This window comes from Perognathus longimembris, chromosome 7 (assembly GCF_023159225.1).
Source record: "Perognathus longimembris pacificus isolate PPM17 chromosome 7, ASM2315922v1, whole genome shotgun sequence".
Lineage (NCBI taxonomy): Eukaryota > Metazoa > Chordata > Mammalia > Rodentia > Heteromyidae > Perognathus > Perognathus longimembris.
This window is the reverse complement of record NC_063167.1, coordinates 13555670-13583259: the sequence shown is the minus strand read 5'-3', so window position 1 is coordinate 13583259 and position 27590 is coordinate 13555670. Positions and strand designations below refer to the sequence as shown.

The window sequence follows — 27590 nt, the reverse complement described above, 5'->3', positions numbered from 1 at the left end:
CTGATAGCCGGCAGGTCCAGGGCCAGCGGGGGGAGGGCATCAGGGCCGCAAGTCAAAGGTGCCGGCGGGGCCCCTGGGTGCTGGTCAGCTGGGCTCGCATGGTCTGGATGCTGCCCAGGATCTTCTTCTGGTGGCCCATGAGGGTGATGCCCAGGGCACGCACATCCCTGGGGACGAAGTCACCAAGGTGCTGACCAGGGTGGCTGGAAACCCGGAGACCCGCCCCGCCCCTCACCAGACCTGCCTCCCCCGCCCTGCCATCCCACCCCTCCCTGGCCCCCGGGGGCTGCCACACGCCCCTCACTCACTGGGCATTCATGCGCAGCACCATGCCCAGGGAGGAGTAGCCGCCAGCAGCGAAGTGGTCTCGGTAGCGGCCCATGCGGATGGAGTCCAGCCAGTCCCCCACGGTGGGGCCCCCGCCGCCTCCTCGGAGGTCAAAGCAGCTCCTGGCGAAGGCAGGGGGTGGGCACCTGGGGGAGACATGGGGCTCCGTGAATGGCCTGCCGGGGCTAATGGGCCTCCCTCAGCTCCCGTCAGTGCTTGGCAGTGGGTGGAGGGTTCGCAAGCCTGGGTTCCAGGGGGGCAGGAGCTGAGACTCAGGCCGGGGCTGCTCCAGGGGACAGGGAGGCGCGTGCCAGGCTCAGATTGCATCTGTGTCCATCTTGGACGATGCTGGGATGACAACGGGGCCTCAGGGAGGCTGGGGCGGGCTCCGGGTACCTGCCGGCGGTGGCCGTGGCCCTGAGGTTCTCGGGGCTGTGGATCAGCGCGTCCAGGACGCTGACGATGTGGGAGAAGCGAGGCCGCTGTGCCCGGTCCTTGTGCCAGCAGTCCAGCATGAGCTGGTGCAGGGCGCGGGGGCAGCCCATGGGCGCGGGCAGCCTGTAGCCCTCCTCCACGGAGCTGATGACCTGCGGGCACAGGGCCGGGCTCAGGCCACGCTGTCCGCCCCGCTCCGTGGCACCACGGCCCCGCCGGACCCCGCACTCACGTCCCGGTTGGTCATGTGCCAGTACGGCCGCTCCCCGTAGGCCAGCACTTCCCACATGACCACGCCGAAGCTCCACACGTCGCTGGCCGAGGAGAAGGTCCTGAAGGCGATGGCCTCGGGGGCGGTCCAGCGGATGGGGATCTTCCCTCCCTGTGGGGTGGAGAAGGGGGGTGAGGGGGGCTGAGGGCTGCCAGGGTCGGAGCAGAACGCTCAGGGTGTTTCCCAGTGCAGTCCGGGACAGACAGCTGCTGCCTTACAACACGTCTATTGTACGGATGCAAGAGGGGCTCAGAGCCTGGCTCATGGCGCTCACACACAGGTGGATGTCATGGCCTGAGCCAGCACCGAGAACCAACTGGCCAGGTCCCTCCCTCCTGCCCTCCCTTTCCTCTCCTCCCCTCTCCAGACTTCCCCCCTTCCCTTCTCTTTCCTTCCCCCTCTTCCTCCTCTCTCCCCTTTCCTTTTCTTTCGTCCTTCGCCCCCTCTTCTCTTTCTCATCTCTCTTTCCTCCTCTCTCTTCTCCTCCCTCCTTCTCCTTTCCCCTATCTTTCTTCTCTTCTCCCTCCTCACTTATTTGCGCACAAGAGCCTTTTACAAGAGCTGTTTCACAAGCCCATTACTGGGCAGATCTGGGGGACAGGCTGTTTGGGGGAAGGCAGGCCAAGCCCTGCAGCTCAGGCTCCAGGCAGCCCCAAGAACTTGGAAGACAACCCAGACTCCCTGGACTAGTGCCAGTTTTCTGCCCAACTCCAGAGACCCATGTGGAGTTTGTGTGTGATTGGGAGGTATGGTTTTCTGGAGGATGACCATCAGGATTGGCTTGTGTCCCCGGCACGGGGGATAAAGGCCACGCAGCAAGGTGGTTCCCACTTCCTGGAGGAGGAGATGGACTTGCCCAGCAGGCAAGTGCCCACACCCGTGGTCGGGAGGGCCCACGGTGCCACCCGCCCCAGGGGAGGGGGGGAAACGCACGGCAGTGGTATAGGCGGCGTCAGGGTCATCCTCCAGCGCCCGGGAGAGCCCGAAGTCGGACACCTTGCACACCAGGCGGCCGTCCACCAGGACGTTGCGGGCAGCCAGGTCCCGGTGGATGTAGCCCAGGTCTGCCAGGTAGCGCATGCCAGCGCCCACCCCTCTGAGCATGCCCACCAGCTGCACGATGGTGAACTGCCCGTCATGGTTCTGCAGGGGGACACAGCAGGGCCTGGTGTGGGCGATGGGAAGGCCCCGTAGGTGCCTGGCCTGGAGCCAGGACCCCTCAAGTGAATGATGAGAAGGAAGGCAGCTCCTTGTGATGTACAAGGCACTCTGTGGCCTACAGTGAAGCACTCCAGGGCCCCAGAGCTCACAAAGACCCTGTGGGGTGGACGGACCCATGACCCCTGTTGCTCTAGGTTTCAGGAGAAAGCCCAGAGAGATGAAGCCCTGTGTCCCACAGTATCTAGCAAATACCTGGACTCTGCTGCTTCTCCCAGCTGGTAGGGTGGGAGGCATGGCACAGAGACTCCCTTAGCCTGGCGGAGGCCAGCGGGGATTTTCATGGCAGGGGCTGGAAAGCAGCTCGATGGTCTAACCCTTAAGACCCTGCGTCATACCTGCCTCTGCCTTCTCCAGGTGTGCTGAGTGCAAGCTGGGGGAGGGGCCGGGGCTTTGCACCATCTCCCACACCCAGACTGGGGCTCCCCAAGTGGGCAGCGGGTGGACACACACCCTCAGGAAGACGTCCAGAGAGCCATTCTCCATGTACTCCGTCACGATCATTGCCAGGCGGCCTGAGGGGAGAGGGGGAGAGAGAGGCTCTAGGTGGTAGTGGGGGGCTGTTGATCAGAGGCCCCAGGGGTGTGTATCCCCCAGGGGCTGGTCAGTGCAGAAGGTCCCAGGGAGTCTACAGATCCCTCTGGGGGTCTGGGGGGCAGGGGCAGAGCAGGGTGGCCCAGGGGGCGGGGCCTGGCCTGGCACCTACCTCGGGTCACGACGCCCTCCAGGCGGATGATATTGGGGTGGTCAAACTGGCCCATGATGGAGGCCTCGCTGAGGAAATCCTGCCGCTGCCGCTCCGTGTAGCCAGCTTTGAGCGCTTTGATGGCCACGGGCACATCCCGCTGCCCGGGCACCTGCAGCCGGCCGTAGCAGACCTCTCCAGACTCCCCTGCGGGCCCCGCAGAGGCGGGCAGGAGAGCGGTGGGCGGCCGTTCCCACTCCCAGTCCTTTCCCCACCAGCCCCGCACACGGCACAGCGCGTGCCTGCCTGCAGCCTGGCCCCTGGGTCCCTCTCTCCCCCCTCCACAGTGTCCTCCTCTCTCACAGACCCCGAGGCTCACCGGAGCCGATGATTTTCTCAATGTGAATCCTGGAGGCCTCGATCTCTCGGGTGAACGCGCGTCCCGCCCGGCCTGGCTCCTCGTAGGTGTGGGGCTCTGCATAGAACTGGGGTTCTGGGAGCTTCCCTGGAGGGTGATGCAGCGGCAGGAAGACAGGTGGGGGTGCTGAGGAATGGGGATGGGACTCAGTGGGGTTCAGGGTAACCTCTCCCAGCATTCCCTGTGGTGAAGTGAGAAGTATCTCTGGGAGTCTCTAGATTTGGGAGCAAAGAGTGGGTGCCCCATAGGTGCTGGCCAAGTGCCAGCAGGGTTCCTATGATCAGCTCTGGAGTCTGGGTGTCTGGTAAATGTGAGGTAGAGGCTGCCGTTTCTGGGGTTACTTCTATAAGCCCCAAGATCTTCCTAAGTTGTTCTGGGATGGAAATGTGCCCTCGGACAAGAAGGGTTTCTCCACCGTGCCAGCCCTGACTGACAGTGGCTGCCCGATGGATTGAAGAGGACTGTGAGGCCACGTTCAGCCCCGAGGGCACGGTGACAATATGACACCGAGGGCACCGGGGTGTGGTGTGGCCGTGGGCATCCCCATGTACGTTCTGCTTTCTGGGGTCTCTGTAGGACTTGAGAATCTCTCTCTGTGAGAACTCCCTGAAACCACGCAGAATGTGTGTGTGTGTGTGTGTGTTGTGTGTGTGTGTGTGTGAGTGTGTACCCTTCCCCGGCCAGAGGGTCCTCAGGGGTCTGCAAGCCAGGCTGGGGGTGGGACGGGCCTCTGGGAGTGGCTCTGTGACACACTGGGCTCCTGTCCTGTGGGCAGCCGGGCCAGGCCAGCCCGGGCCACGGGGCCCACCTCTTGGCCTCGCACTCACCCTGCCCATTTTGGTAGTGCATCTTCTCCTCGTCCGAGTCCTGGAAGGCCTTGCTATAGCCACAGTGTCTGCAGAGGACAGTGGCGGTCACTGCTCTGCCGGGCCCAGACCGGCTCCTGCCCACCCCCTCTCCAGGGGACAGCTTGGCCTACCCACCCCTTCCCTTCCCCCGACAGGCCGGCTTGTCTGGAGGAAGGGGGTGTTGCCATGCTTGGCTCATGACAGCAGTTTGGCAGCAGTTCTCAATCTACAAAGCGCTGTCCAGCTGGCCAACCATCACTGCAAAGCCCCAGTTTATCCTCTGCCCCCTGCACTCTCCGCTCACCCCCACCCCCCATCCTCTGCCACCCAGGCTGAGGCTTTTGACACCAGCCCCACTGTGCTATACTGGCCAGCCTCTTCTCTCCTGCCTCAGTTTCTCTTCCAATCTTCACAGCCTGAGACCCCGAGCCTGCGTTCAATACTGCTGTTCCTCCACCTCCCTCTAGAGGAAAGTGCAACAAGAGGGAGCAACTGAGACAACAGCCTGGGTGACAGGCCTGGTGTCTACCTCTGTGGGACTGGCAAGTGGCCTAACCTCGCTGGTTTCGTGAACTCACTTGCAAAACGAGGCCAGCTCTACCTGGAGTGTCCCTGAGATTAAATGAGATGTTTGTAAGTGAGCCAGCCCCATGTGTGCAGAGCACTGAATAGGGCCCGGGCCCACCCACCTCTTCTTGCAGATGAGCAGGAGCAAAAGCACCACCAGGCCGGTGATGAGCGTCAGACAGATCCACACGATGGTCCGGGTGTCATAGCGGGGCCCTGCAGGGACAGAAGGAGGGGGCCTGCCCTCAGCCCTGGCCCCCGGAGCCACCGGTCGCCTCTTCAGCCATGAGCCAGCTCGTTTCCCCCGACCCCATCTGGTCAGCTCCCTTCTGAGGCCCCGCTCCAGGGCTGTGAGGCTTCCCCACGCAGGAGCTTGCTGCTTCCTGGGGCTGGGCAAGCTTTGGAGAGTCGCTTCCCCCCGCTGAGCCAATGAGCCAGAAACACTGTCCTGCCTGATACTCCTACAGGACCGAAGTAGGGGGTTCTGAGAGCTGCGCACTCATGAGGCCCCATGGCCGGGGCCTGGGACCCAGCATTTCCCATCAACCCCAGGCATTCGAACCCCAAGGTTCGAGCCGCTCAGGCTCTCCTGCGCGGTGGCCTGGGTGGTCACCTGGTGCTCAGGTCCTCCTCGTCCTTGTCTGTAAAATGGGGCCGTGGGCAGCACTGACACGCAGGCAACCTCTGGGATTTTGTAAGGCCTCCTGTGGCCAGGGCACAGGAGAGGCCAACAGGGGAGGGGGCTGTCACCGTGCTGTCACCCTGGGCAAGAACCTTTCCTTCCTTCTGAGTATTTTACACCTGTAAAACTGCCACCAACAGCCCCTCCCGGTCAGCGCCCTCCATATCTTCCAGGCCCTCCCTGGCCACAAATCCCAGTCATGCTCCCCACCCCGCCCCCCGCCCGCCATACTCACGGGGCTTCCCCGTCTCCACCTCCATGGCCTGACTGAAGCGGCCACAGCCAGCCGAGGTGCGGGCTCGGACCTGGAAGACGTAGCGCGTGCCCGGCTTGAGGCCGGACACGGTGGCACGGGTGGTGACAGCCTTCAGGGTGGAGTAGCTCTGCATCTCCTTGTCCTGTCCGGGGTGGGGAGGGGGAAACGCGATCAGCCAGGGCCCGCTGTGTCCACATCTGCCGCCAGCCCACCACCATCTAACACCTGCAGTACTGATCTCAGCCCCACTGCCCTTTCTCGGAGTACTTGATCTAGCACCCCTTGGTTCCCCCTCCCTGCTCCTTTTCATGGTACTTCCTGACCGTGTGCCCCCACTGCACCCCCCGCATCTGCACTACTAGGCCTCGAGCCCCTCGCTCCGCACCTTCTCGTAGTACTTGACCTCGTACTCCAGGATGATGCCATTGGGCTGCTCGGGCTCCTGCCATAGCAGCGACACGCTGGTCTGCCCGGCCCGCTCCTGCCGGATCACCACGACCTGGGATGGGGCTGGAGTGACCGGCCAGCCAGGGTCAGGCAGCGGCTGGGCCCCAGCAGGCCTCTCTCCCGGCCCTCCCCCAGGCGCCCTTCACTCAGCCTGTCCCTGCCCCATTCCCACCTCTGCCCCAGGAGAGCCAGCAGCCTGCTCCTCCCCTGTGGCCTGGGACACAGGGTGGGCTGGACCTGGATAGGCCTGGCTTCTCCAGAGCTCCTACCCCAGCCGGGACCTGGGTACAGCGAGCTCCAGAGGAGGAGGGAAGGATGGAGGGAATGAAGGAGCATCCTCAGCTCAGGCTGGAGCACTGGCCGCAGCTCTGGACTCCAAGGGGAGGGGAGGATCTGAGGTGGATGGGGGAGACCCTCTGAGCTCAGGGATTTTTCCCACACAGGACACCGCTGTGCCCCTCCTTCCCGAGCCTCATTTGGATGGGAGGGGTCAGAGTCAGCTAAGGGCAAGCGGGAAGAAATGCCCATCACTCCTTGCACCCCCTCCTAGCCCTCAGGCCTGGGCCCCTCTGCTCATCTCTGCACCCCCTCAGCACCCCACCCTCATAGGGTCCTTCATCCTGTGTCCCCAGTGTGCCTGGGAGCTAGCGGGAGGCACAGACTGCACACAGAAGGTGCCTAATAAATGCTCTGGGCTGACTGCCCTGAAAAAAGAAATCAAGAATGAACTGGAGAGGTCTTGGACGGAGGAACCCTGCCATTCTGGGAGTCAGGTGTGGGGTCACACCGGTCCCCTCTCTTACTAGTAGGACTCTGGTCAAGTCATTTGCTGTCTCTGGGCCTCCGTCTCCCCAGGCACACAGGAGTTTCACACCGTGTGCACCAAGCCCTCTCCTGGAGGGGGAGGGTGTTGCTCCCACATGCGGGGGTCTCCAAGGTGGACGATGCCTGGGCAATAGAGAATGGCAGGCTCAGGATTCCTCAGGGAGGAGGAAAGATCTGGGTTCAAGTCCTGCTGCCACTTGCTAACTGCATGAGTACTACTGCGAGGCTGTCTGGGCCCGTGTCCTCCTCTGTGGCCGGGTGGGAGAGGGTGCTGTGGGCTAGGTCTGGGTGGTCCTGGAGGGTCTTGGCATGCGTGTGGGGGGGGCTGCCCTAGGGGTGTCCTAGGTGAGGTGTGACAAGCACACTGGAGAGAAAGCACTTCCAGGGGCTGGGCTGAGTCTGACCACTGGCTAGACGCAGAACAGTGCCGCCACCCACACCCGGCAGCCGGCGCCATGCCAGGGGCAGCAAGAGCAGCAGCTCAGGAAAATGGCCGTCACAGTGATGTGATTTCTCGATGACGTTTGCTGAGCAGGTGCCCCGGGCCAGGTGCTGGGCTAAGCATTCTCTGTTCTCTCTTGTGCCTCACACATACACAAGGCAGGCGCTAGCATTTCCACCTTACCGGCGTGGGGGTGGGGGGAAGCAGAAGTGTAGGGAGAGAACGTTCTGGAACCTAGGCCTAGGACAGCCACCGAGCCTGCCCCTGTGTTTTCTGAGTCAGGGCCTAGCACTTGCTAGGCATGTGCTCTAGCACTGCAGCCATGCCTCCAGCCCTTTTCGCTTTGAGCCAGACTTCCTGCCCCTTTTTGCTTTTAGTGTTTTTTTGTTTTGTTTTGTTTTTGCCTGTGGACTTTGAGTGTTTGCCTGGTCTATCCCCGGGCTGGATCCTCCCATCTGGGCTTCCCGAGGAGCTAAGGTGACAAGCGTGAACCACTGTACCCAACCCACAGGTCCTGCTTTTCTAAGGGTGGGAAGAGCCCCCGCTCTGGATCCTGCTAGGGAGGGCGGCTGCTGCCTGCAGCCCACGGCAAGTCCCCGGGCGGGCGGCACTCCGAGCCGGGACATCTCGCCTACCTGCCTGGTTCGTGGTGATGTTGACAACGGCGGCGTGGCGTGGCTCGGGGCTCAGGTGGGACACTCCGTTGACGGCCTCGATCCAGAAGGAGTAGTTCATGTGGGCCAGCAGGTTGGCCACCAGGAGGCTGGCCTGCGCCAGGCTCGTCTGCTGCGGCACGAAGCGGGTGCCGCTGCCGCACGCCTCGCAGTGGCTCAGCGCCCAGGGGCAGCGGCGGCACACGGCGTTGTAGGTGATGTCACTGCGGCCACCCGGGTCCAGGGGAGGGGCCCACTCCAGGGTCACAGAGGTCCCGTTCACGCTGGAGATGAGGTTCACAGGGGCTGAGGGAGGTCCTGGGGGCAGAGGGGGACAAGCAGAGCACTGTTTATTTGGGCTGCAGTCCCACCCCCATCATCAGACTGGGGATCCTTCATGGGAAGGGCACCCCCACTGTACTGGGAGCTGCTGGAGATGCCCTCTGGAAGCTCCTGAAGGGCCGGGCCCGGAAGTACAGCGTCAGCCTCTGGTACGGAGCCCCAGCTCCAGGCCACGCAGGACCACAGAGATTCAGGCTGAGCCTCTGAGTTCCCATCCAGAGCTGGTGGGAGGTGGCCAGGCCCGGGGAACCCGCAGCACCCACCCACAATATGTCATCTGACCCCGCTTCCGTCTCTCCGTCTGTGTGACACACTCTGTGCTAAATGCCACTGAGGCCTCGGTGAGGGGCCATGAGGAACCCAAGAAGCTGCTCGTGGCACCTGTGCTCCTGGCAGGCCCTCTCCCTGCCCCCCTCACCCCACCCATCAGGCCCGGGCCCAGTGTGGGCAGCATGAGGGTGCTGTGGGGGGGCGGGGCCATGGGGTTGATCTGCCACAGGGGAGCAGGGCCAGGAGGGCGGGAGGGCCTCAGAATCCCAGGCCGGGGGATCCTGGGTCTGGACACTAGACCTGCGGCATCTCAGAAGGGCAGATCACAGGCTGCGGGGAACAGCAAAATCGGAGGACATGCGCACCACAGCCCAGCCTTCACCCGGCTCCTGATCCCAGTGGCTTAATGAATGTGGTTTTGGAAAGAAGCCAGGGCCTGGCCAGCTACACGCAGGAGGCCTCAGCCAGAGACAGTCTCATCCTGCCCAAGGAGCCGGGTCACGCAGCCACACCCCCACGCAAGCACAGCCTCTCCGGATACACGCTCTCCTGCAGGGCCAGGTGTGCATGCACACGCTAAGCCCACGAGACACTCGTGTTCCAGACTGAGTCCCCTCCAGATTCCTGTCTTTCTCGTGCCTAAGAATCCTCTAGCTGGGCAAGCACAAGTGCAGGCGTGTCCCTAACCATGCATAAGTCCTCTGCAGGCACAGCGCCCTGCCTACCAGACCCACGCAGCCCCAGGAGGCACCCCAAGCTAGGGAGTCAGAGGAAGGGGGTTTCTTCTGACTCCCACCCCTACCTCACGGGCAAGCCCGTCCCCAGCCCCAGCACACCGACATGCACATGGGTGCCCTTTGGAGAGAGGAGGCTGAGGGACGGGCAGACTGGCACCCTCAGAGAAAGGCCAGGGGACTGGGGACATGGTGCTGGAGTCCGGAGAGGAGGGGGCCACTGCGGAGAGCCAGCCCTGTGGGACCCAGGGAGGGGTGGTCCGGTCCTACTCACGGGTGCAGGCGGCCGATGGCGGGTCAAGGGCGGCTCGGTAGTAGCTGAGGTCGCAGTGGCAGGCCTGGGCGGCCGGGGCTGCCGAGTGGCTGTGGGGAGGGCAGCGGGCACACAGCTGGTCTCCGGGAGCGGACTTGTAGAAGCCCAGCTCGCAGGCTGTGGGGGAGAGACAGCTGCCAGTGAGCCGGCCCCCCTCCCGGCCCAGGGCTTCCTCGCGGCTCCCTCGCGGCAGGAGCAGCCCTGCAGAGTCACGGCCTCAGGAGGTGCGGCCCTCGTTTCCAGAAGCACAGAGAGGGCACGTGGCTTACACTGAGTGGCGCAGCATGTCAGAGGCAGAGCGGACACCCTTGAGCTGTCCAAATCCCCTCGCCCCTCCTCTGCCTCAGATTCTGTCCTTTGTGGGGACCAGAGGGAAGGGAGGTGCCCACATCCTGGGCATGGTTTGGGGGTTGGATATAAGAGCAAGGCAGGAGCCGGGCTGGGTGGAAGGAGACACATGCAGAAGGCCTTTGGCTCCCAAACTTGGGCAGACCTGGAGCCCTCCTGTGAAGACAGATTCCCAGGCCTGCGGGGGCCTGGGGCTGGCAGAGCCAACTCCTGGCCACGATTCCAAGTTCGCTGGGGCAGCCCACTGCAGGAAACACAGGCTGGGCCCTCCCAGACTAGCCCACCCTGCCGTGACTGCCCCAGCCCTGCCTCCTCCCCGTCCTCTCTCCTAGCTGCCACCTGCGTCCCTCCTCCCTGGAGGACAACACCAGCCTCCAGCCCTGCCTCCACCCCCGCCTCCACCCCCACCTCCACCCCCAGCCTCCAGCCCAGCCTCCACCCCCCAGCCTCCAGCCCTGCCTCCACCCCCACCTCCACCCCCGCCTCTAGCCCAGCCTCCACCTCCAGTCTCCACCCCCGCCTCCACCCCCGCCTCCACCCCCGCCTCCAGCCCAGCCTCCACCTCCAGCCTCCAGCCCTGCCTCCACCCTCAGCCTCCAGCCCAGCCTCCAGCCCTGCCTCCACCCTCAGCCTCCACCCCAGCCTCCAGCCCCGCCTCCAGCCCAGCCTCCACCCCCAGCCTCCAGCCCAGCCTCCAGCCCAGCCTCCACCCCCAGCCTCCAGCCCTGCCTCCACCCTCAGCCTCCACCCCAGCCTCCAGCCCCGCCTCTACACCCTGCCTCCACCCCCGGCCTCCACCCCCGGCCTCCACCCCCGCCTCCACCCCCAGCCTCCAGCCCAGCCTCCACCTCCAGCCTCCACCCCCCGCCTCCACCCCCACCTCCACCCCCAGTCTCCAGCCCAGCCTCCACCCCCGCCTCCACCCCCAGCCTCCAGCCCAGCCTCCACCCCCAGCCTCCAGCCCTGCCTCCACCCCCGCCTCCAGCCCAGCCTCCACCCCCAGCCTCCACCCCCGCCTCCAGCCCAGCCTCCACCTCCAGCCTCCAGCCCTGCCTCCACCCCCACCTCCACCCCCAGCCTCCAGCCCCGCCTCTACACCCTGCCTCCAGCCCCAGCCTCCACCCCTGCCTCCATCCTGGCCTCCACACCTGCCTGCGCCCCACAACTGCTGCCTGTGAAGTCCCTTATTCGCTCAATCGCTCGTCAGAAGCAGGGCCCTGAGCCAGGCCTGTGTTGGGCCTGGAGACCCATTGTGAGCAGGGGCCTGGTGCTGGGCCCCCTGGGGGCCGGCAGGTCAGGAGGCGCCCAGCCAATGGGCGCTGGGTCCAGGAGGGAGACAGGAGCTGAAGGGAAGGGCAGTGACGACCGCAGGGGCTGCCTGCCCAAGGAGCAGGGCATGCGGGAGTCACAGCCTGAAGGTTAAGAACATGTCAGCTGGAGAAACACAGCACAGGGTTTTCTCTCCTTCCCAAGTGTCTAGGAATGCCACGACTATGTCAAAGGTGAGTGCCTGGGTATGCAGTCTAAGGCATTTGGGGCTCCTCGGTCCTCCTCGGTTCATGGGTGTTACCATGTCTCTTGGTCAAGCCCTCAGAATACTCCTGATGTTTGTCCTTAAACATCTCCTTTGGGCAGAGTAATGGTGGGAGCTCCTCTAAGTCAAATCATCATGATAGCCCTGAGATAACTTACATAAAATATATGGAGACATATATCATTCACATAAAAAGTGCCTGGCCCGAGTGTCTAAGATATGTAATCCCAGCTTGTCAGAAGGCTGAGAACAGATTATTTTTTGAAGCCAGCCCAGGCAGGAAGTCTATGAGACTCTTACTGACTGCCCTAAAAAGTCAGCTGTGGAAACGATGGCTCAAGGGGTAGAGTGCTAGCCTTGAGCAAAGAAGCTCAGGCCCAACACACAGACCCTGAGCTCAAGCCCAAGGAATCAACAGAAGAAAAGAAACAAAATGAGAAGCTCCTTAATGAAAGAGTTTATCGATTTTATGTAAGTAGTCACTGGTGTCATATTTTCAATAATGTGAAAAAAGTGTGCTTTTCAATATACCTTCTCAAATTACCTATATTCAGGTTACTGATGAGCATATCTTTACCAGTAACAGAAGGTGCTTAGAAAATATATTAAATAGCATTACAGTTTGCCGTAAGATGTACATATATTTTTAAAATTAGAAGTAAATGGCAAAATGTCATGATACCAAGCATTTTAAAAAGCGTTTCACATGTGCTTGTGTATATAGTGTGTTTTTAATTTGCTTAATAGAATATATTCATGCTTTTGTGTTTTGATAATGTAATATGAAGTAATGAATCAAAATAAATCCTTTGTCCCTTAAAAAAAAAAAAGAACACGTCAGCTGGGCAGAGAGTGGGAACACTCTAGGAAGTGAGCACCCCACCGGGTCACTGCCCGTTCCACCCTTCAGAGGCTTCCCACAGCCGGAACTGGAGAGCCCCGCATCCCAAATCCTCCCTGCGAGACTGGGTCCTTCACCTCTCACCCTGGGGCCCATCCCCAGAGGGGCAGGCTGTTTCTAGCCTCAGGACCTTTGTACATACCCTGCTTTCTTCTTGGATGCCTCTTTCACTCTGCCCACCTGTTAAACTCCTCTTTTGTGATTTGTTTCAATTGTCCCTCCATTGCAGTTTTCACATACACACACACACACACACACACACACACACACACACACACACAGCCTGGGACTCACCACCAGGGACTCTGTAGATGTATTTTATCTTTGTATCTATCTCTCCTCCTGGACTGGGCAGCACAGTCCTTGTGGGCAGATGGTTGGGAATAAGAAGAAGGCTGGCTTATTCACCTCAAGGTCCCTGGCACTGAACCCAGAGCTGGCCCTGGGTAACTCTGGGAAGGTTCCAGAATGAGTGGTGTTTGCTGTGGCCAGAAAGAAACCCCAGGCATTCAGGTGGACCCAATGTCAAGCTGCCAGGCAGGTTCCACTGCATCCTTGGCACTAAATCCTGTGCCACGGGGACAACCAGCAAGCTCACCGGGATTATCCGCATTAAGCCCCCTTCTGGAAAAGTCCGTGTTCAAGACAGTTTTAGCGGGGCGTCTGTGACTCACACCTGTAATCCGGCTGCTCAGGAGGCTGAGATCTGAGGATCGAGGTTGGAGGGCAGCCTGGGCAGGAAAATCCATGAGACTCTAATCTCTAGTTAATCGCCACAAAACTGCAAGTGGAGCTGTGGATCAAGTGGTAGGGCACCAGCCTTGAGCAAAAAAAAAAAAAAGCTCAGGGACAGGGCAGAGGCTCTGAGCTCAAGCCTTAAGACAGGCGCCTGTTTTAGATAAAAAGACCATTCCAGAGCATTGGATATCTGTTTAGCTAAAGCTAGATTAATTTCTAAAATTCTGCAGATTTAAGGGAGGATCTGTGGATGGGGAGGGTGAGGACAACACGCCCCTGTGTGGAGGTGCCACTCCATTCCCAAGGGACCCCGAGGGCGCAGGCCTGACTGGTGGCTGGGCTTCAGGCGGGGCTCCTCAACACGCCGATTGCCCCATCTTCTCAGAAGTCCTCCCCACCCCAGGGCCCATCCCGGGGCACAGCTGGTCACTGGGAGCTGTGGGGGTGGCACCGCAGCATCGGCGCTGTGGTTGAGCTGGACGTCAGCAAGGCCACCATGAACAACAGACCCCCAGCGCCCCAGCACAGGCCCCTCCTGGCCGACCCCTGTGCTCACATCCACGCCGCCTCTTCTAGGGACCAGGACCAAGAGCAACAGACGAGCTGTCAGGAAGCCGTCAGCACGCACAGGGCCAAGCGGGGAAGCCAGGTGACGTCCAGGTGTGACGTGAGGCACTCACAAAGCAGGCTGCCCGCTCCCCTTTCCCGTTACCCCATCTCCAGAGCCACGTGGCCCAGGTCATGCTAGGGGAGCCCGGCTTCCTCATCTGTAGTATGGGGTGCTGGCACTACCTGCCTGTAGGCGACAGTGAGGGCCGCCTGTGTGAGACAGAAGCTCAGGCCCGGCCGTTGCCTGCCACAGATGATGGTGCAATGGGATGGCGTCGGCGGCCATCACCACTGGGTTTGCTTTGACAGCGCTGGGGATGGAAGCCGGGGCCTCCGCCGCTCAACCGCACCCCCACACAACTGCCTGACAAAAGGGAGACGGGTCCAGAGAGCGGCAGTGCCCGGCCCCGGGCCTCAGCCCAGCTAAGCCCCACCAGACATGCACACCTCCCCCCTGCACGCCACCCCTGAGCTCAGAGATCCCATCCACTCGGCAGTTCCCACACATCGGCGAATACCCATATGGCTATAACGTGTCAAGGCCAGATTAATCCCCACAATGAAAATAAAATAATCTTTAATAAGAATACTAATCACCAGGCCTCCGGGAGCCCAAAGACCTGGAAGCTGTGCTGGGAATTAGTGGCTCAGACAGATGGAGACGCTCTGGGCCGGGGGCCTGGCCCTGCCCGGTGACCCAGGGTGCTTCCGGAGCCTGCGCGCCTGTGAATCGGGGCCAGGGGCCAGGAGGGGCTGTTGCCCCTGCCGAGGGCACCTTGCCCAGGCCGCCTGGCAGGCTGGCAGCTGCCTGTGGCCCTGGCCACCTCTCTGTTCCCCCCTGCGAAGAGCTGCAGATTTGACAAATAAGGTGTCCGCTGGTGGACGAGCAAAGGAAATTAATTCTAAATCAGATTTTAAACACAGTCGGGAAGGCAAAAGAGCTCATTGTGCCCGCTCCCCCTCTGAAACGAGGCTCTGATATTTATAGAAAGATGATTAGGGCCACGTAGGGTGATTTATATCCTGCGTCCAGGTGACAGGAAGGACAGTGGCTGGGATATCAGCTGTCCCTCCATGGAGGGCCCCTTCCCCTCTGGAGTTGGGGGAGGGGAGAGCAGCCCCCAGCTGTTCCTGAGGTCACTGGGTCAGGAACTGGATAGCCCTGGGAGCTGGGAGATTCGAGATTCCATCTACCACTCCTTGCGGTGTGTCTCAGGGCTAGTCCCGTCACCTCTCTGGACCTCCATCGCCCACTGGTAAGCGTCAGAGTACGCCTAGTGCAGTCTTAACAAGGCCTCTGAAGAGTCCTGTGACCTGGCAAGGCCCTTTTCCTCCAGGAACTTTGCTGTTTCCCTCTGTGAAGTCCAGAGCTGTTTGATGCCTTTTGGGGGAGTTCTGGGGGGAAGACCAGACAGGGAGCCCAGGTGGGAGGAGGTGGGGCTGCACGGTGCCCCTGCTACAGGTGGTTCCTGGGCTCCTGACCCTTCTCCTGGCCTTCTGACCCTTCTCCTGGTGCTGCAGGAAGAGGCTCAGGGCCTGACAAGCCAGGCCCCTTTCTGCAGCTTGCCTACAGACACCCCCAGCATGAAAACAGGGGCCTGACACCGGTCAGGGGCCCTGGGAACTTGGGAGGCTCCCAGGGACCTCCTGGAGAGGTGTGGAGGACAAGCAAGTGGCCAGAAGGGGCTCCATGTGGCTCCCGGCTCCCTGCTTCCCCACACCCCCCTCCCACCCCGCTCCTGCTGAGCCCCATCTGAGGCTGTAGGAGGGACCAGAGCTTTCTGTGAGTCAGGGGAGGCCTCCTGGGCAAGGCTGCGAGGCGGGGCCCCATCTGTGAAGACCTCCTCCCTCGGGATCTGCGCCTCTCTGTCCCAGGTCCCAGCGGTGAGGTGACAGTCACAGAAGCCCACAGGCAGGGCTGGGCAAGGTCTCCCCTTCACGAGACTTCAAACAGGCATCGGTTCCCAAATCGCTCTGCCTGCAGTGCACTAGGAATTAATATTTTTATAAAACCTGTAATTATCCTGCATCTAGCATAATTACGCTGCATTATGATTTAAATGTGAAACTGAAAATTACGCCGCAATTCCCTAACCTGGCTTTGGCATTTTATCATTATTATTGTTTTTTTTAATGGCAGTGGGTCTGGCTGTGGCCTCTCTCAGCCCAGGGAGGTCCTGAGGCCTCAAGCCCTTGACACGCTGGGAACCCAGTGCTCTGGGCTCCACTTTCCACCTCCGAGTCCTTCCCACGGGCCAGCATGTTGTAGCGCACACGAAGGATAGAGGAGTGCATTTTCCCACTTGCTGGTGATATCCAGAGCTGGGAGCCACGGCTGACCTGAGCCCGCCTGGGTCCTCCCGGCCTGTCACCAGCCAGCCCGCCTGGGTCCTCCCGGCCTGTCACCAGCTACCTGACCGTGACTTCAGGGGAAAGGCCGTGGGCTCTGGCAAGGACTCTGAGGACAATTTGAAGAGGCCCCGGCCCTGGAGCATGGTGGTGTGGGTGGGATCTGCTACTTACATCCAGGGGCCTCACTGAGAGGGCTGTGTTGAGAATGGGAAACTCACGGACTCCCTGCCCAGGCCCCCACTGTCTGGGACGCACAGTGCCTGGCAGAAGGCCAGACCTAACACGTACACGTATGAGTATTTGTGCACATGCTGCACATGGCAAGCACCTGAGAACACACCAACAGCTCTGCAGGAGACAGCTGCTAGGGAGGGGCGGTGGTGACCAGGTTAAAAGCCCCCACCTGTGGCTCGTGCCTGTCAACCCTAGCTAATCAGGAGGCAGAGATCTGAGAATCAAGGCTCAAAGGCAGTCCTAGCAGAAAAATCCAAAGACTCTGTCTCCAATGAAGCAGCAAAAAGACAAGCTTGGAGGCAAGGCCCAAGTAGTCTAGTACCAGCCATGAATAAGAAGGCTGAGCTAGCAAAAATGAAAGCCTTCATTTGGACAAAGCAAGTACAAGCTTGGCTTCGGCCCCAGGCCCCACCCCTCACCGTCAGTGAGGGCTGAGCAGGTGGCAGAGCTTCCAGTGCCTCCATTTCTGACGGTAGATGGACACATGCCTGCCCTGCCACCCAGGGCTCATGAGCACTGCGGGGTGCGTCAGCAGCAAGGACAGCAGGACGCCATGGAAGTGTTCAGCCAGCAGTGCTGATGCCTGCGATGGGAACCGAGTGGGGGGGGGCTGGACACCACAGAGCACAGAACAAAGGAGACACAGACAGCGCCACGGAAGGTGCTTTGGGGCCTACAGCCCAGGGCAGGCGACAACACCTGGCCGCCAGAGAGCCTCCACAGAAGGGCTGGAAGGCCTGGTGGCTGGAGGAAGGCTCAGTGCTGGGGATTTCTGACGATGCTAGAGCTGGAACTGCCCTCAGACTGCTCAGGATGCCTGCTTGCATGGCCCCACAGGGGCCACAGGGGTCAGCTGACCACACACACATGCACAGAGCCTGGGATCTGGGCTCCCCAGTACACACTTGACCCAGTTTCAACACAACGTGGGGCTCAACTGTCTTCAACGGGACCTTGCTCTTCTCTCCCTGGACAACTTGTTCCCAGAACACAGGCAGCCTGCGTCTAGTACACAGACAGTCGGCCTAGACCATGCACAGTGCCCTTGTCCTGCATGTCCCTCCTTCCCCAATGCATTCCTTCTCTCTCCCCCTAACTGACAGTTTAGAGGTTTCTGACACAGATTCTGGAGGCAGAGAGTCTAGCTTTGCCACTTGCCATCTGAGTAACCTTGGGCAAGTTGCCTCACCTCTCTGTGTTTCTGTCTATCTGTAAAACCAAGTTAATAGTTCCTATTTCAGGGAATATGGCTTAGTGGTAGAGTGCTTGCCTTGCATGCATGAAGCCCTGGGTTCGATTCCTCAGTACCACATAAACAGAAAAAGTTGGAAGTGTTGCTGTGGCTCAAGTGGTAGAGTGCTAGTTTTGAGCAAAAAGAAGCCAAGGACAGTTCCCAGGCCCTGAGTCCAAGCCCCAGGACTGGCAAAAAAAAAAAAAAAAGTTGCTATTTCACCGGGAGGGGGGCAGGGGAGAATTCAGTTCATACATGCTTACAACATCTGACATGTGCATACGTTCAGTTAACTAATATATGTGCTCAACAAAGTGCTTACAACAAAATCTGGCCAGAGTTAGCCTGTAGTATTGTTCCCTGGCTTAAGTATATAACATAACCTGTGAGCATCTCCCCCGTGCCCCTGGAAAAACCATGTCCACTCCACCAAGGGCCCCACCCTGTCTCTGCCTCCGTCCTGACTCACACGCAGATGCCAACACTGAAGCTTCCTCCCAGGTCTTCTGACTCCCTCCTCCCCGGTATCCCACACACTGGCAGCCCCGCCCCTAACAGTGGTCCCGCCCACTTCCCTCTCCCCAGCCAACCAGCGGCCCCCAGACACTTCCCCTCCCGCCTATGCCCGGCCGTATCACGCAGAGGCCCCGCCCACTCCCCTTCCCCCAGCCAATCGGTAGCCCCACCCAGGCCCCGCCCCATCCCGGGAGGCCCCGCCCCGCCCCACGAGGCGCGCTCACCCACACAGGCATCCCGCCGCTCCTCGAAGCCCGCGCTGCACACGCACTTGCCGATGGGCACCAGCCACTCGCCTTCGGCGCTGCAGTACATCTTGGGCGTGTCCCGCTCTTCCGAGTGCCGCACGCACTGACCCCGCACCTCCACGAGAGAGGACGAGTCTGCCCCGGTCACCGCCTCGGAGAAGGAGGCCAGGTTGCGCACCATGGCGGGGCACTTCTTGTAGTAGATGCGCAGGGAGAGGATGGCGAGGCAGGCGCCGATGTCCTGGAAGGCCAGGTAGAAGCCGCGCTTGCCCAGCGGCCCGACGCCGCGCACCTCGGTGTTGAGCTTGAGGCGGCGCACGCCCAGGTCGGCGCCCGTGAAGCTCTCGTCGGCGGCGATGGTGTCGATCTTGAGGAACTGGCTCTCCTGCGTGCTGGCGCCCAGGTCGCGGTCCGACTCCAGGTAGTAGAGGTTGAAGGTCTCCTTGCAGGTGCCTAGCACGCCCGGCATGCTGTTGCAGTCGCGCAGCGTGAACTTGATCTCCGCGTAGACGCGCCGCGCGCCGTCGCGGGGCACCCAGCTCGTCCGCAGCCAGTTGTTCTGGTTGGGGCTCATGACATTGCACACCTGGTACGTGTGGATGGGCCGGAAGGACTCGTCCACCTCGTTGATGGAGTCCCACTGCAGGCGGGTGGAGAGCGGCTGGGTAAGCGGGGGGTGGACGGCACCCTGCGGTGCGTGTCAACCACTCGGGCCACCACCGGGCCCCAGGACAGCCCCCGCCCGGGAGTCCCGGGGAGCAGATGGACGCCTGAGCCCCCTTCTGATGGATGGTCCTGCTCCTGGGCCAGGCACCTGGGGTGATCTGCCAGCTGCCATTCCCCAGGCAAGGCCTGCTTATTGACTTACAACAGTGAGGAGACAGGCTTAGGTGTGCTCAAGGGCCAGGGGCCATGGGCCTGGGGTCACAGGGCTGGCAGAACAGCCAGCAGTGGCTCTGTCCTTTTTTGTAGGGCCTCCCTCACTCCTCCTTGCAGAGTGAGGGGACTTGCTCCAGCAACTTCCAATCTGCGGCTAGAGGGGTCCTCTCCTCACACAAAGAAGCCAGGCACTGAGCACTTGTGCCCCTACCTCAAGTCCTGCACGGGTACTTGCCAAGCGACTGGCTGGTTATGACTCAGTCTTGATGTTTTAGGGGGTCTCTGCCCCCACCCAAAGCTAGGGGCTCCTAGTCTGGGGCCTCCACTTATGCAAGCCCCAAGATGTGGGACTCTACTGCCTTAACCTAATCAGTGATTCAGAAAGAAGCAGGGCACTCTCTTCCAAACTCACAAAGGCAGCCCAGGAAGCAGGAGGGGATTGCCGATGATAAGGAATTCATATCTAGAACATATAAATCACTCTTTCAGCTCAACAACAGAAAACAAATGGTCTAATTAAAAAATGAGTTCAGGACCTAGATAGAAATCTTTCCAAAGATACCCAGATGGCCAAAAAGCCCATCAGAGGCACTCAACGTCACTGATTCTGGAAATAGAGATCAAAACCACAATTAGACACCACCTCGTGCTCATATTTTCTTCTAAACCCAAACAGAAAATAGGTGTGGATAAGGATGTGTGCCCATTTGTTCGCTGCTAGTGAGAACATAGACTATCCAGACACCATGGGCACCAGTATGCTGTTTCCTCAGAAAAACTAAAAAATAGGATTACCATAGGATCTTGAGTATATGCCCAGAGAAATGGAAGCAGAGAGAGATATTTGCAGCGCCATGGCAGTGGGCTTGTGAGTATGCACGGGGACTCTGGGTCTGACTCTAGCATGGCAAACCAAGGAATGCCTCATGATAGCCAAAATGTGGGAGTCACACGAATGCATGGACCAAGACATATATTTACACCCAATGGCATATTACTCAGTCTTAAAGAATGACCTTCTAAACTTCAACAGGGGTGGAGCCTTAAAGACCTTATGCAACATGAGATAATCTAGAAGCAAAAGGACAAGCACTATGGCTCCACTTACAGAAAGAAGCTCTCCCCCTCCCCAGGTCAGTGAGATTCATAGAAGCAGGAAGTTGAGGGAGGGGGGAGGCGAAATGGGGAGACAGAGGTGGATGGGGATGGCTCCACAGCACTGGCAGTGTATGTAAGGCCACTGAGCTGCATGCGTATGTGGCTGAGATGTGCCTTTTGCCACAGTAACAGTGAACAGGGCCGACTGCAGCCCAGCCTGCCTGGCATACTGGAAGCCCTGGGTCTGATCCCCAGCACTGCACACACACACACACACACACACACACACACACACACACACACACACACACAAAACGAAAGGGAGAGAGGGGCTGGAAACATCCTCCCCCCCCGCCCCTCCCTCTGGCTCTCTGTGCACCCAGTGAGGGTGAACGGTGACCTACCCGAGGTGGCCCCCTACCCTACCCTCCTGCACGCGGGGTCTGCATGGTTCCTGGCCAGCATGGCCTCTTGTGAAGCTGGTACCACAGGCAGGGATAGGGAGGGAGGAGCCCCAGCCGGGGGCAGACTCTGGCCCAAGTCCAAAGGGCTCCTGGTTGAGCTGGGGCAGAGGGCAGATGGCCAGATTCGGCTGACACAGATGCCATGCCATGAATATGGGGCTGTATGTCCGGGATGTGTCCTTGAACTAAGGATCCCTGAAGGGGGAGAGGGAGGGCCTGCAGGCCACTCCTCATGACTTTGAGAGTCGGGGGTTCTGAGCTTGCTCCACAGGTAGGGGTCATGGGTATCCCAAGACCCTTTCTGACACTTCCTGTGCGTCCTTGCCAGCGTGGTGTCCATGCCCAGCGCCTGCCTCTGTGAAATGGGGCTCACACAGGCTCACCTGCTCGAGGCCTGAGGGTGCAGTGGTTAAACGCAGAGTGCTGCAACAACAGGGCACCGACACCCTGCTGGGCTGCCCCCATGCCCTTGGGCTGTCCACTCCCTCCCGGGCCAGTGACAGAGTCCTTGTCTACAAGGGCTCTCATAGCCTCACTTCCAAGGACTCACACTTCCTGCCTCCACTCCTAGGAGGGCCCCTGCCACCCACCACCTACTGCAGTGGGCGCTCTGGGAAGCACTGCACCACATCTGGGGTTAAAGTCATTGTCACAATTAATGGAACACCAAAGAGCCTGCCAGCTGCTCCCTGTTTGCTTCCTGCCAGGGGCCTGGATGAATTAATCAGTTTGATCTGAGCCTGCTCCAGCCTTTCCACCAGTGCCAAGGCCCTAGCCTGGCCTGCCAGCCCAGGAGCCGCTCAGATGACTAGAGAAGCCAGATTCCTGGAAGCCTGGCAAAAGGGCAGATCGGCCCCTCCACGCCCGGTGCCACCTTCCCAGCTGCCTCTGGAGCCCAGGCAGCCGACTCTGGCTCTGTCCCCCACCCTTGTCTGATCCTGGACCAGTACATAACAAGCAAGCTGTGTAGCCCTCGGCCCCTCACAGCCTCTCTCTGAGCCTTGGACATCTCCTGTTTGAAATGGGGTCAATACTGCCCGCTCCCTCCAGCCACTCCTGAGTGGTGAGGCTCAAGTGAGGCCGTGGGTCCAGCGTGCGGTGCCAGGCGAGTGCAGGACGTCTGGGTGGATGGAGTTCCCAGGAGCAGAGGGAAGGATGCAGCCTGGTTCCGGTGTGCAGTGCCCTCCCCCCACCCCAGGCTAGCAGAGTGGCTTCACTCCTCCAGCCTCCAGCTTCTCCTTGGCCCTGCATCACTCCCTGCGGACAGCTGAACCCCTGTATTATAATGAGGTGGCCTGTGGAAATCACACTGGTGACGAGGCTGAGCACCCTCGCCCTTAAGGCTGCACACTGTTTGGCAACCGGGTAGCTTTTCTGATGGGGAAGAGAGCCTGGGATGGCCTTACTGGGCAGGTGGCTGGGAAACTCCAGAGTCAGAGGGCAGCGGGAGCTCAGGGACCATCTCCAAAGGCTCCCCCTCCTGCTGGGTGGGAGATCCCCCAGAAAACAGGAGCTGCAGGCTCCACTTGCCAGCCTGGCCAGGGCTCAGGGACCCCAGGCATCGGGTTCCTCTTTGATCCTCTCTGGGCAGTCCCAGGCTCCGGGACAGAATTTCTCCTGGGCTCCACAGACACGGCGGACACGGCAGGACATCTACCCTGGCAATGAGGAAGGATTGGGCTCACCACCTGCGTTTTGGTGTGTATGTGTGGGGTCCTGGGGCTTGAACTCAGGGCCTGGGAGCTCCTTTTGCTCAAGGCTAGTACTCTACCGCTTGAGCCACAGCTCCACTTCCCACTTCTTTCAGTGGTTAATTGGAGATATAATCTCATGGACTTTCCTGCCCAGGCTGGCTTCCAATTGTGAGTCTCAGATCTCAGCCTCCTGTGTAGCTGGTTATAGGCATAAGCCACGGGGGCCTGGCTTCACCTGCATTTTTGAGGTAGCATGGGGACTTCCTGTGGGTACCACATCCCCCACTACTGTGTGTCCTTGGGTAAATTCCCTCATCTCTCTGGGCTCCCGCTTCCTTTTGATCTTTCTGGTGCTAAGACTTGGAGCCTGCACCTCGTGGTTCACAGAGGCTAACACTGCTCCAGCACTTACCCCGTGAGCTGGGTATGTGAGCCAGCCCCAGTCCCCGTGAATGGTCGACGTGTCCAGCAAGTTCACTGTAAAACAAGAAGGAGGGTGTCAGGCCCCTGGCGTGGCCCCTGACATCTCCCCCTGGCGTGGGTGCCCCGCCTCCCCAGCAGCTCATGCAGTTCAGAGTGCCTTTCCCCGTGTGTCCCCTTCCCCTTTCTAAGCCTGTTTCCTCTGTAGAATGGGGACCGTGGTAGGTTTGTGGGGTGGCCCACTCCCCGTCTCACCTAGGGGATGTGAGGGCAGTCACACTCATGCCGGGACGTCTCGCTGCCCACCTGAGGACAGGCCTGTTTCTTGGGCGTCCCGAGAGGCGGCGAGGCACCTCCTGGGCCCTTGGCTGAGGGATTTAGAAGGGCTGTCTAGTGTGTGCTGCGCTCTGCACGGGGAGCGTCAGGTGCTTCCTGTGACCCTCCGTGGGGCCCCTGCTGGTCACCACTGCTCCCACTCTAGGGCGGGAGGTGTGAGCCCCCTAAACGTTTGGGGACTTGTCTAGAACCCCAAGGTGTGGCCAGCAGAGCAAGTCCATGCCAAGCCAGGCTCTGGGCCCCGGGGAACCCTGCACGGTTTCAGTGACAAGGTAAGGAGCCATGCTTGGGGCATCCAGGGCTCTTGTCTCAACACAGTCACTTGTTAGCAAGTGATCTTCTTTCTTGCCCAGCTGTGAAATGGGTAGGTAACGTGGAAGGCTGCAGATGAGGAATAAGCCTGGAGTAACAACCCAGACTAGAGTCTGGTCCAGAGCTGGTCCTTAACCCATGTTACGTCAAGGCCTGGCCTCCGGTCTCTCCCTGCCCTTATGCAGATGGAGCCGTCCAGAAGTCAGCGCTCCCAGCCCAGCCCTCTCCTTTGCTGTGTGTGCCTGGGGAAGTCCCTCTACCTCTCAGAGCCCCTGCTTCCTCTGCATCTGTCTGGTGGCAACTGGAGGAGAGGGCTGACGGCTTTCCATGTTCCTGTCTTCCATGAGTTTCCTTCCAGCCACTCCAGATAGCAGGCCTGGGCAGGCCACAGAGGTGTCAGCTGGGCCTTCTCAGAACTGTCCCTCGGGGAGGCGGGGCAGCTTTCTGCCTGAGACTGGCATAGCTCAGAGCCTGGCCCTCAACATGGAGACAAGTGTCCTCAGGAACGGTGACGTGAGGACGCTCCTGTTTGCTCCTCCCCACCATAGTCAGGGGACACCCCCACAAGCTGGAGAGGGGCTGGCAGACCAGGGAGGGGGCCTCTGTGCTCAGGGCCAGGGTGGGGTCAGGGGCTAGAGCAAATGCCCATCACGGGATCCCCACTCCCTGAGCCAGCCCCACGCTAAGGGCACGGGCAGAGAAGGCTTCCTGCCTCCCTCCTCCCTTTCAGGCAATGGAGAGAAAACTGGGTCAGGCAAGCTCTCTCCTCCTGCTGGCTGGTGGGAGGGGGAGGGGGCCGCACTGCAGCTCCCCCAGACCAGCGGGGGCCCCATTGGAAGAGAGGGTGGGGAAAGGACACTGGTGGGCTCCCATCCCCCTCCCCAGCCCCAATCCCACATGTGGGGCTCAGGCCCCTTCTCCAGGCATAGAATGGGCTTAGCTCAGACTTGCACCTACCCAGATGAATGTCCACTGCCCAGGACTGTCCCAAGTGGTGGGAGGGGTACACCCTGACTTCAGGGCGACCTTCTGGGCCCTTCCCTCCTCTAGAAAGCCCCAGAACATTTGGGGGTGACTTATCAGCCAGTCAGGGGGGCTCAGATAATATACCCCTAGGTCAAAAGTCAATTCTATGGGGTGCAGGGAGGGCTATAGGATTCCTGAGCTGGTTGTTGCAATTCTTTCTAGACCCTTCTCTGTCCCTCTCCTCCCTTTCTCTCCCTCTGACCCACCTCCACCTCTTAAGGGAAGCCCCAGGCTGGGAGGAGTTGCTCAGGGCCGGGTGGAATTCCCGCAGTAGGCCTGCTGGCGGGGGCCGGAATCCCTCAGGAAATTTAGGCCTGGTCACTGCAGCTGGCCGCTCTCCTGCCTCTAAGCTGCCAGAGATGGAGTCACCTGCCGGCTCTGGGCCTGTCCCTGTCTCCCTACTCACAATGGGAGGCCGGACTCTGCGCTCTCTGGGGGCCCTTCAACCCAGCACATCACAGAACCCCTCTGGGCCTCAGTTTCCTGATCTGACTGATGCCCACAGGCGGCCCTCCTAGGCCTGCTGCCCGGGCTGGCTAGGGGAACCGAATAGGTCTCTCCTGCTCTAAGCGGCACAGATAATTCCTCAGCCGCTCCCATTTGACCGTGGAAGGCATTATCCGATTCCTTTCTTTCTCCAGCACTGTCACCTTCCCCATTCCATTTCGCTGAGACTAATACTTAAATTGATTTACATTCCCCTAGGACATAGTGCATGGTGGTGAGGCTGGAGAATTCGGGGTGGTCAAGGGGTATCAGCTGGGATGTGAATGCCTTGGATCTCACCCCAAACTGGAGGATAATTCACCCCCAGAGGGCAACAGGGGGTCATAAGCCTAGTGGGGCTTGGGGGATTCAGGGTCTGGCCAAGCCCAGGGCTCGTTCACTGAGAGCCATGGTGGTGGCCACGCTGGGGGCAGTCACCTCTCCTGGACCCCACTGCCCATGTCCTGCATGGTCAGGGGTAGGGCTGGGAAGGATTCCTGGAGCCCTGGCGGGTGTCCTGGGGTTTGCATCCTGTGGCTGGCTGACTTACATGGGGAAACCCTGCTGCACTGGTCACATGCTGGCCCTGGGCTGCTCTTCCCAGACTCTTCCCTTCCCCTCTGCTGCCCACATCCCTAGCTCAAGCTCCGGTCTGTCCTCAGATGGGAGCCTGGGAAAATGCCCTCCCCAGAGACACCGGGCCTCACAGCCTATGGCTCTATAAAGGGTGCCCCTCACCTCCCCCCCCCCCCACTTTCCCCAGAGAGAGCCAAGTAGGGAACCCTGACTGCTGGGACTTTGCAGAGAGTCTCCTGAGATCAAGGAATTGGCCACCCCTTACCCAACCTGGAAAACTGTCCTTGCCAGCCCAGCCTTGGGAGCCCCACGCCCCTGTGCCGCAACGCTGGCCTCTTCCCATTTGGCTCTCTCCAAGTCCTCAGAAATCTACCTCACCACTCACTGCTCACACAGCCAGCCCTGCTCTGCCTGCCGCCTGCCACCCCACCTCTCAGCTACCCTGTCTGCCTGGAACCCTGCTCCCTGTTGCCCCGGGTTTCCTGGGGGACTGAGGTACATTTCAGTGAGCAAGTCTGAGGGTGTTGTGACACGCACGCATGCATGGATGTCCTATGTGCATTGCATGTGTGTGTGTGGACACACTGTTGCGTGGCTGTGTTTAGGGCAGGGGGGAGGGGGGCTGTCGGTGCCTGGTCTGCATCAGCAGAGGCGAGCCTGGGCAGTGTGTGTGTGTCCGTGGGCAGGCTGCCTGAGTGAGTGGGGTGGACCTGCGGACTCTACGGGAGAGCATTCCACCCTGCAGCTTCCCACAGCGGCTCCCTCTCCCGCATACACCGGCCCTGGCCTCCTGGGCCAGTCCTCCAAGTACAGGAGGCTTGGACCAGGTTCTGGGACATGGGAAGCAGAGCCCAGTGTCACCATCAATTAGACCTACAGTGTTTGGGGGGGTGGGGTGGAGGTCAGGAAAGGTGGGGAGTCCCAATGCCTCTCTCAGCTCTCCTTATCACCCCCACCCCCACAGAAGTCAGCCTCACTGACCATTCTGGTCCAGAAGACTCAGTCCAGACTCCACCCCCATCTTCACTCCTCTCCCGCCCCCCCCCCCGGGGCCAGAGACTGGGTCACTCGGTTTAGACCCAGGACCTGCCTCAGTTTCTCCAGCCCCTGCCCTCTCTTCCTCTGGCCCTCCTCCGATGCCACTGCTCCGGCCGGTACTCTCGTGCTGCATCCCTTCTCCCCTCACGCCCTCACCCCACTCCCAAGGCACCCCTTGTTCCTATGAGTCCCCCCGCAAGCCGGGCGCTCCTCAGTTCGTGGCCCTGACTCTCAACGTCCTCCACAGCCCCCTTTCCTTCAGTGATCCGAACCTGGCCCCCATTCGTGTGTCCCTCCGTCCCCTAGAGCCCGCAGCTCCGTCCTGTCCCCTCTCTGCTCGGCGCCTCTCGCCTCTCCAGTCCAGTCCTGGCTCCCGTCCCCAGCTCCGCATCCCGGTCTGCCCCCGTCCTGTCCCCGTCCCCAGCCCTCCCCTCGAGCCGCCGTCCCGCGGGTCCCTGCGCCCACGTCTCCGCCACGGTGCCACCCGGCCTCGACGCCCGGGGCTCTGGAGCTCATCAGGGTCGGGGCCCGGGAAGTTGAGCCGCGGGCGTTGCGCGGCGCCCGGGCCGCCCCCCCGGCCGTCCCCGCCGCGCCCGGACCCCGGCCGTCCCCGCCGCGCCCGGACCCCCGCCGCCGCTCACCTTCGCCGCGCGCCGCGGACACGCAGGTGGCCGCCGCCGCCGCGGCCGTGACGACCCAGAGCGCGAGGGGCAGGCGGCCCCGGGCGGGGGCCATGGCCGGGCGGGCGCCGCGCACCCTCGGGCTCGGCCGCGGCGGCCGCGCGTGGCGCGCTCCCTCGTCTCCGCACCCCGGCCGG

At 60.8% G+C, this 27590-nt stretch overlaps 1 protein-coding gene across 1 annotated transcript; it reads right to left on the bottom strand.

The window, feature by feature from the left end:
• Nucleotides 1-27568, bottom strand: Epha8 (EPH receptor A8). Its single transcript, XM_048349846.1, has 17 exons — nt 27415-27568; nt 22992-23056; nt 18421-19084; nt 9695-9850; nt 8057-8392; nt 6093-6217; nt 5687-5849; nt 4892-4985; nt 4182-4249; nt 3316-3480; nt 2958-3143; nt 2705-2766; nt 1967-2176; nt 995-1144; nt 724-914; nt 309-473; nt 1-167 (listed from the first exon to the last, which is right to left on the bottom strand). The coding sequence occupies exons 1-17, from the start codon at nt 27506-27508 to the stop codon at nt 53-55; spliced, it is 3009 nt and encodes a 1002-aa protein (XP_048205803.1). The 5' UTR covers nt 27509-27568; the 3' UTR covers nt 1-52.
• Nucleotides 27569-27590: the final 22 nt, after the last annotated feature.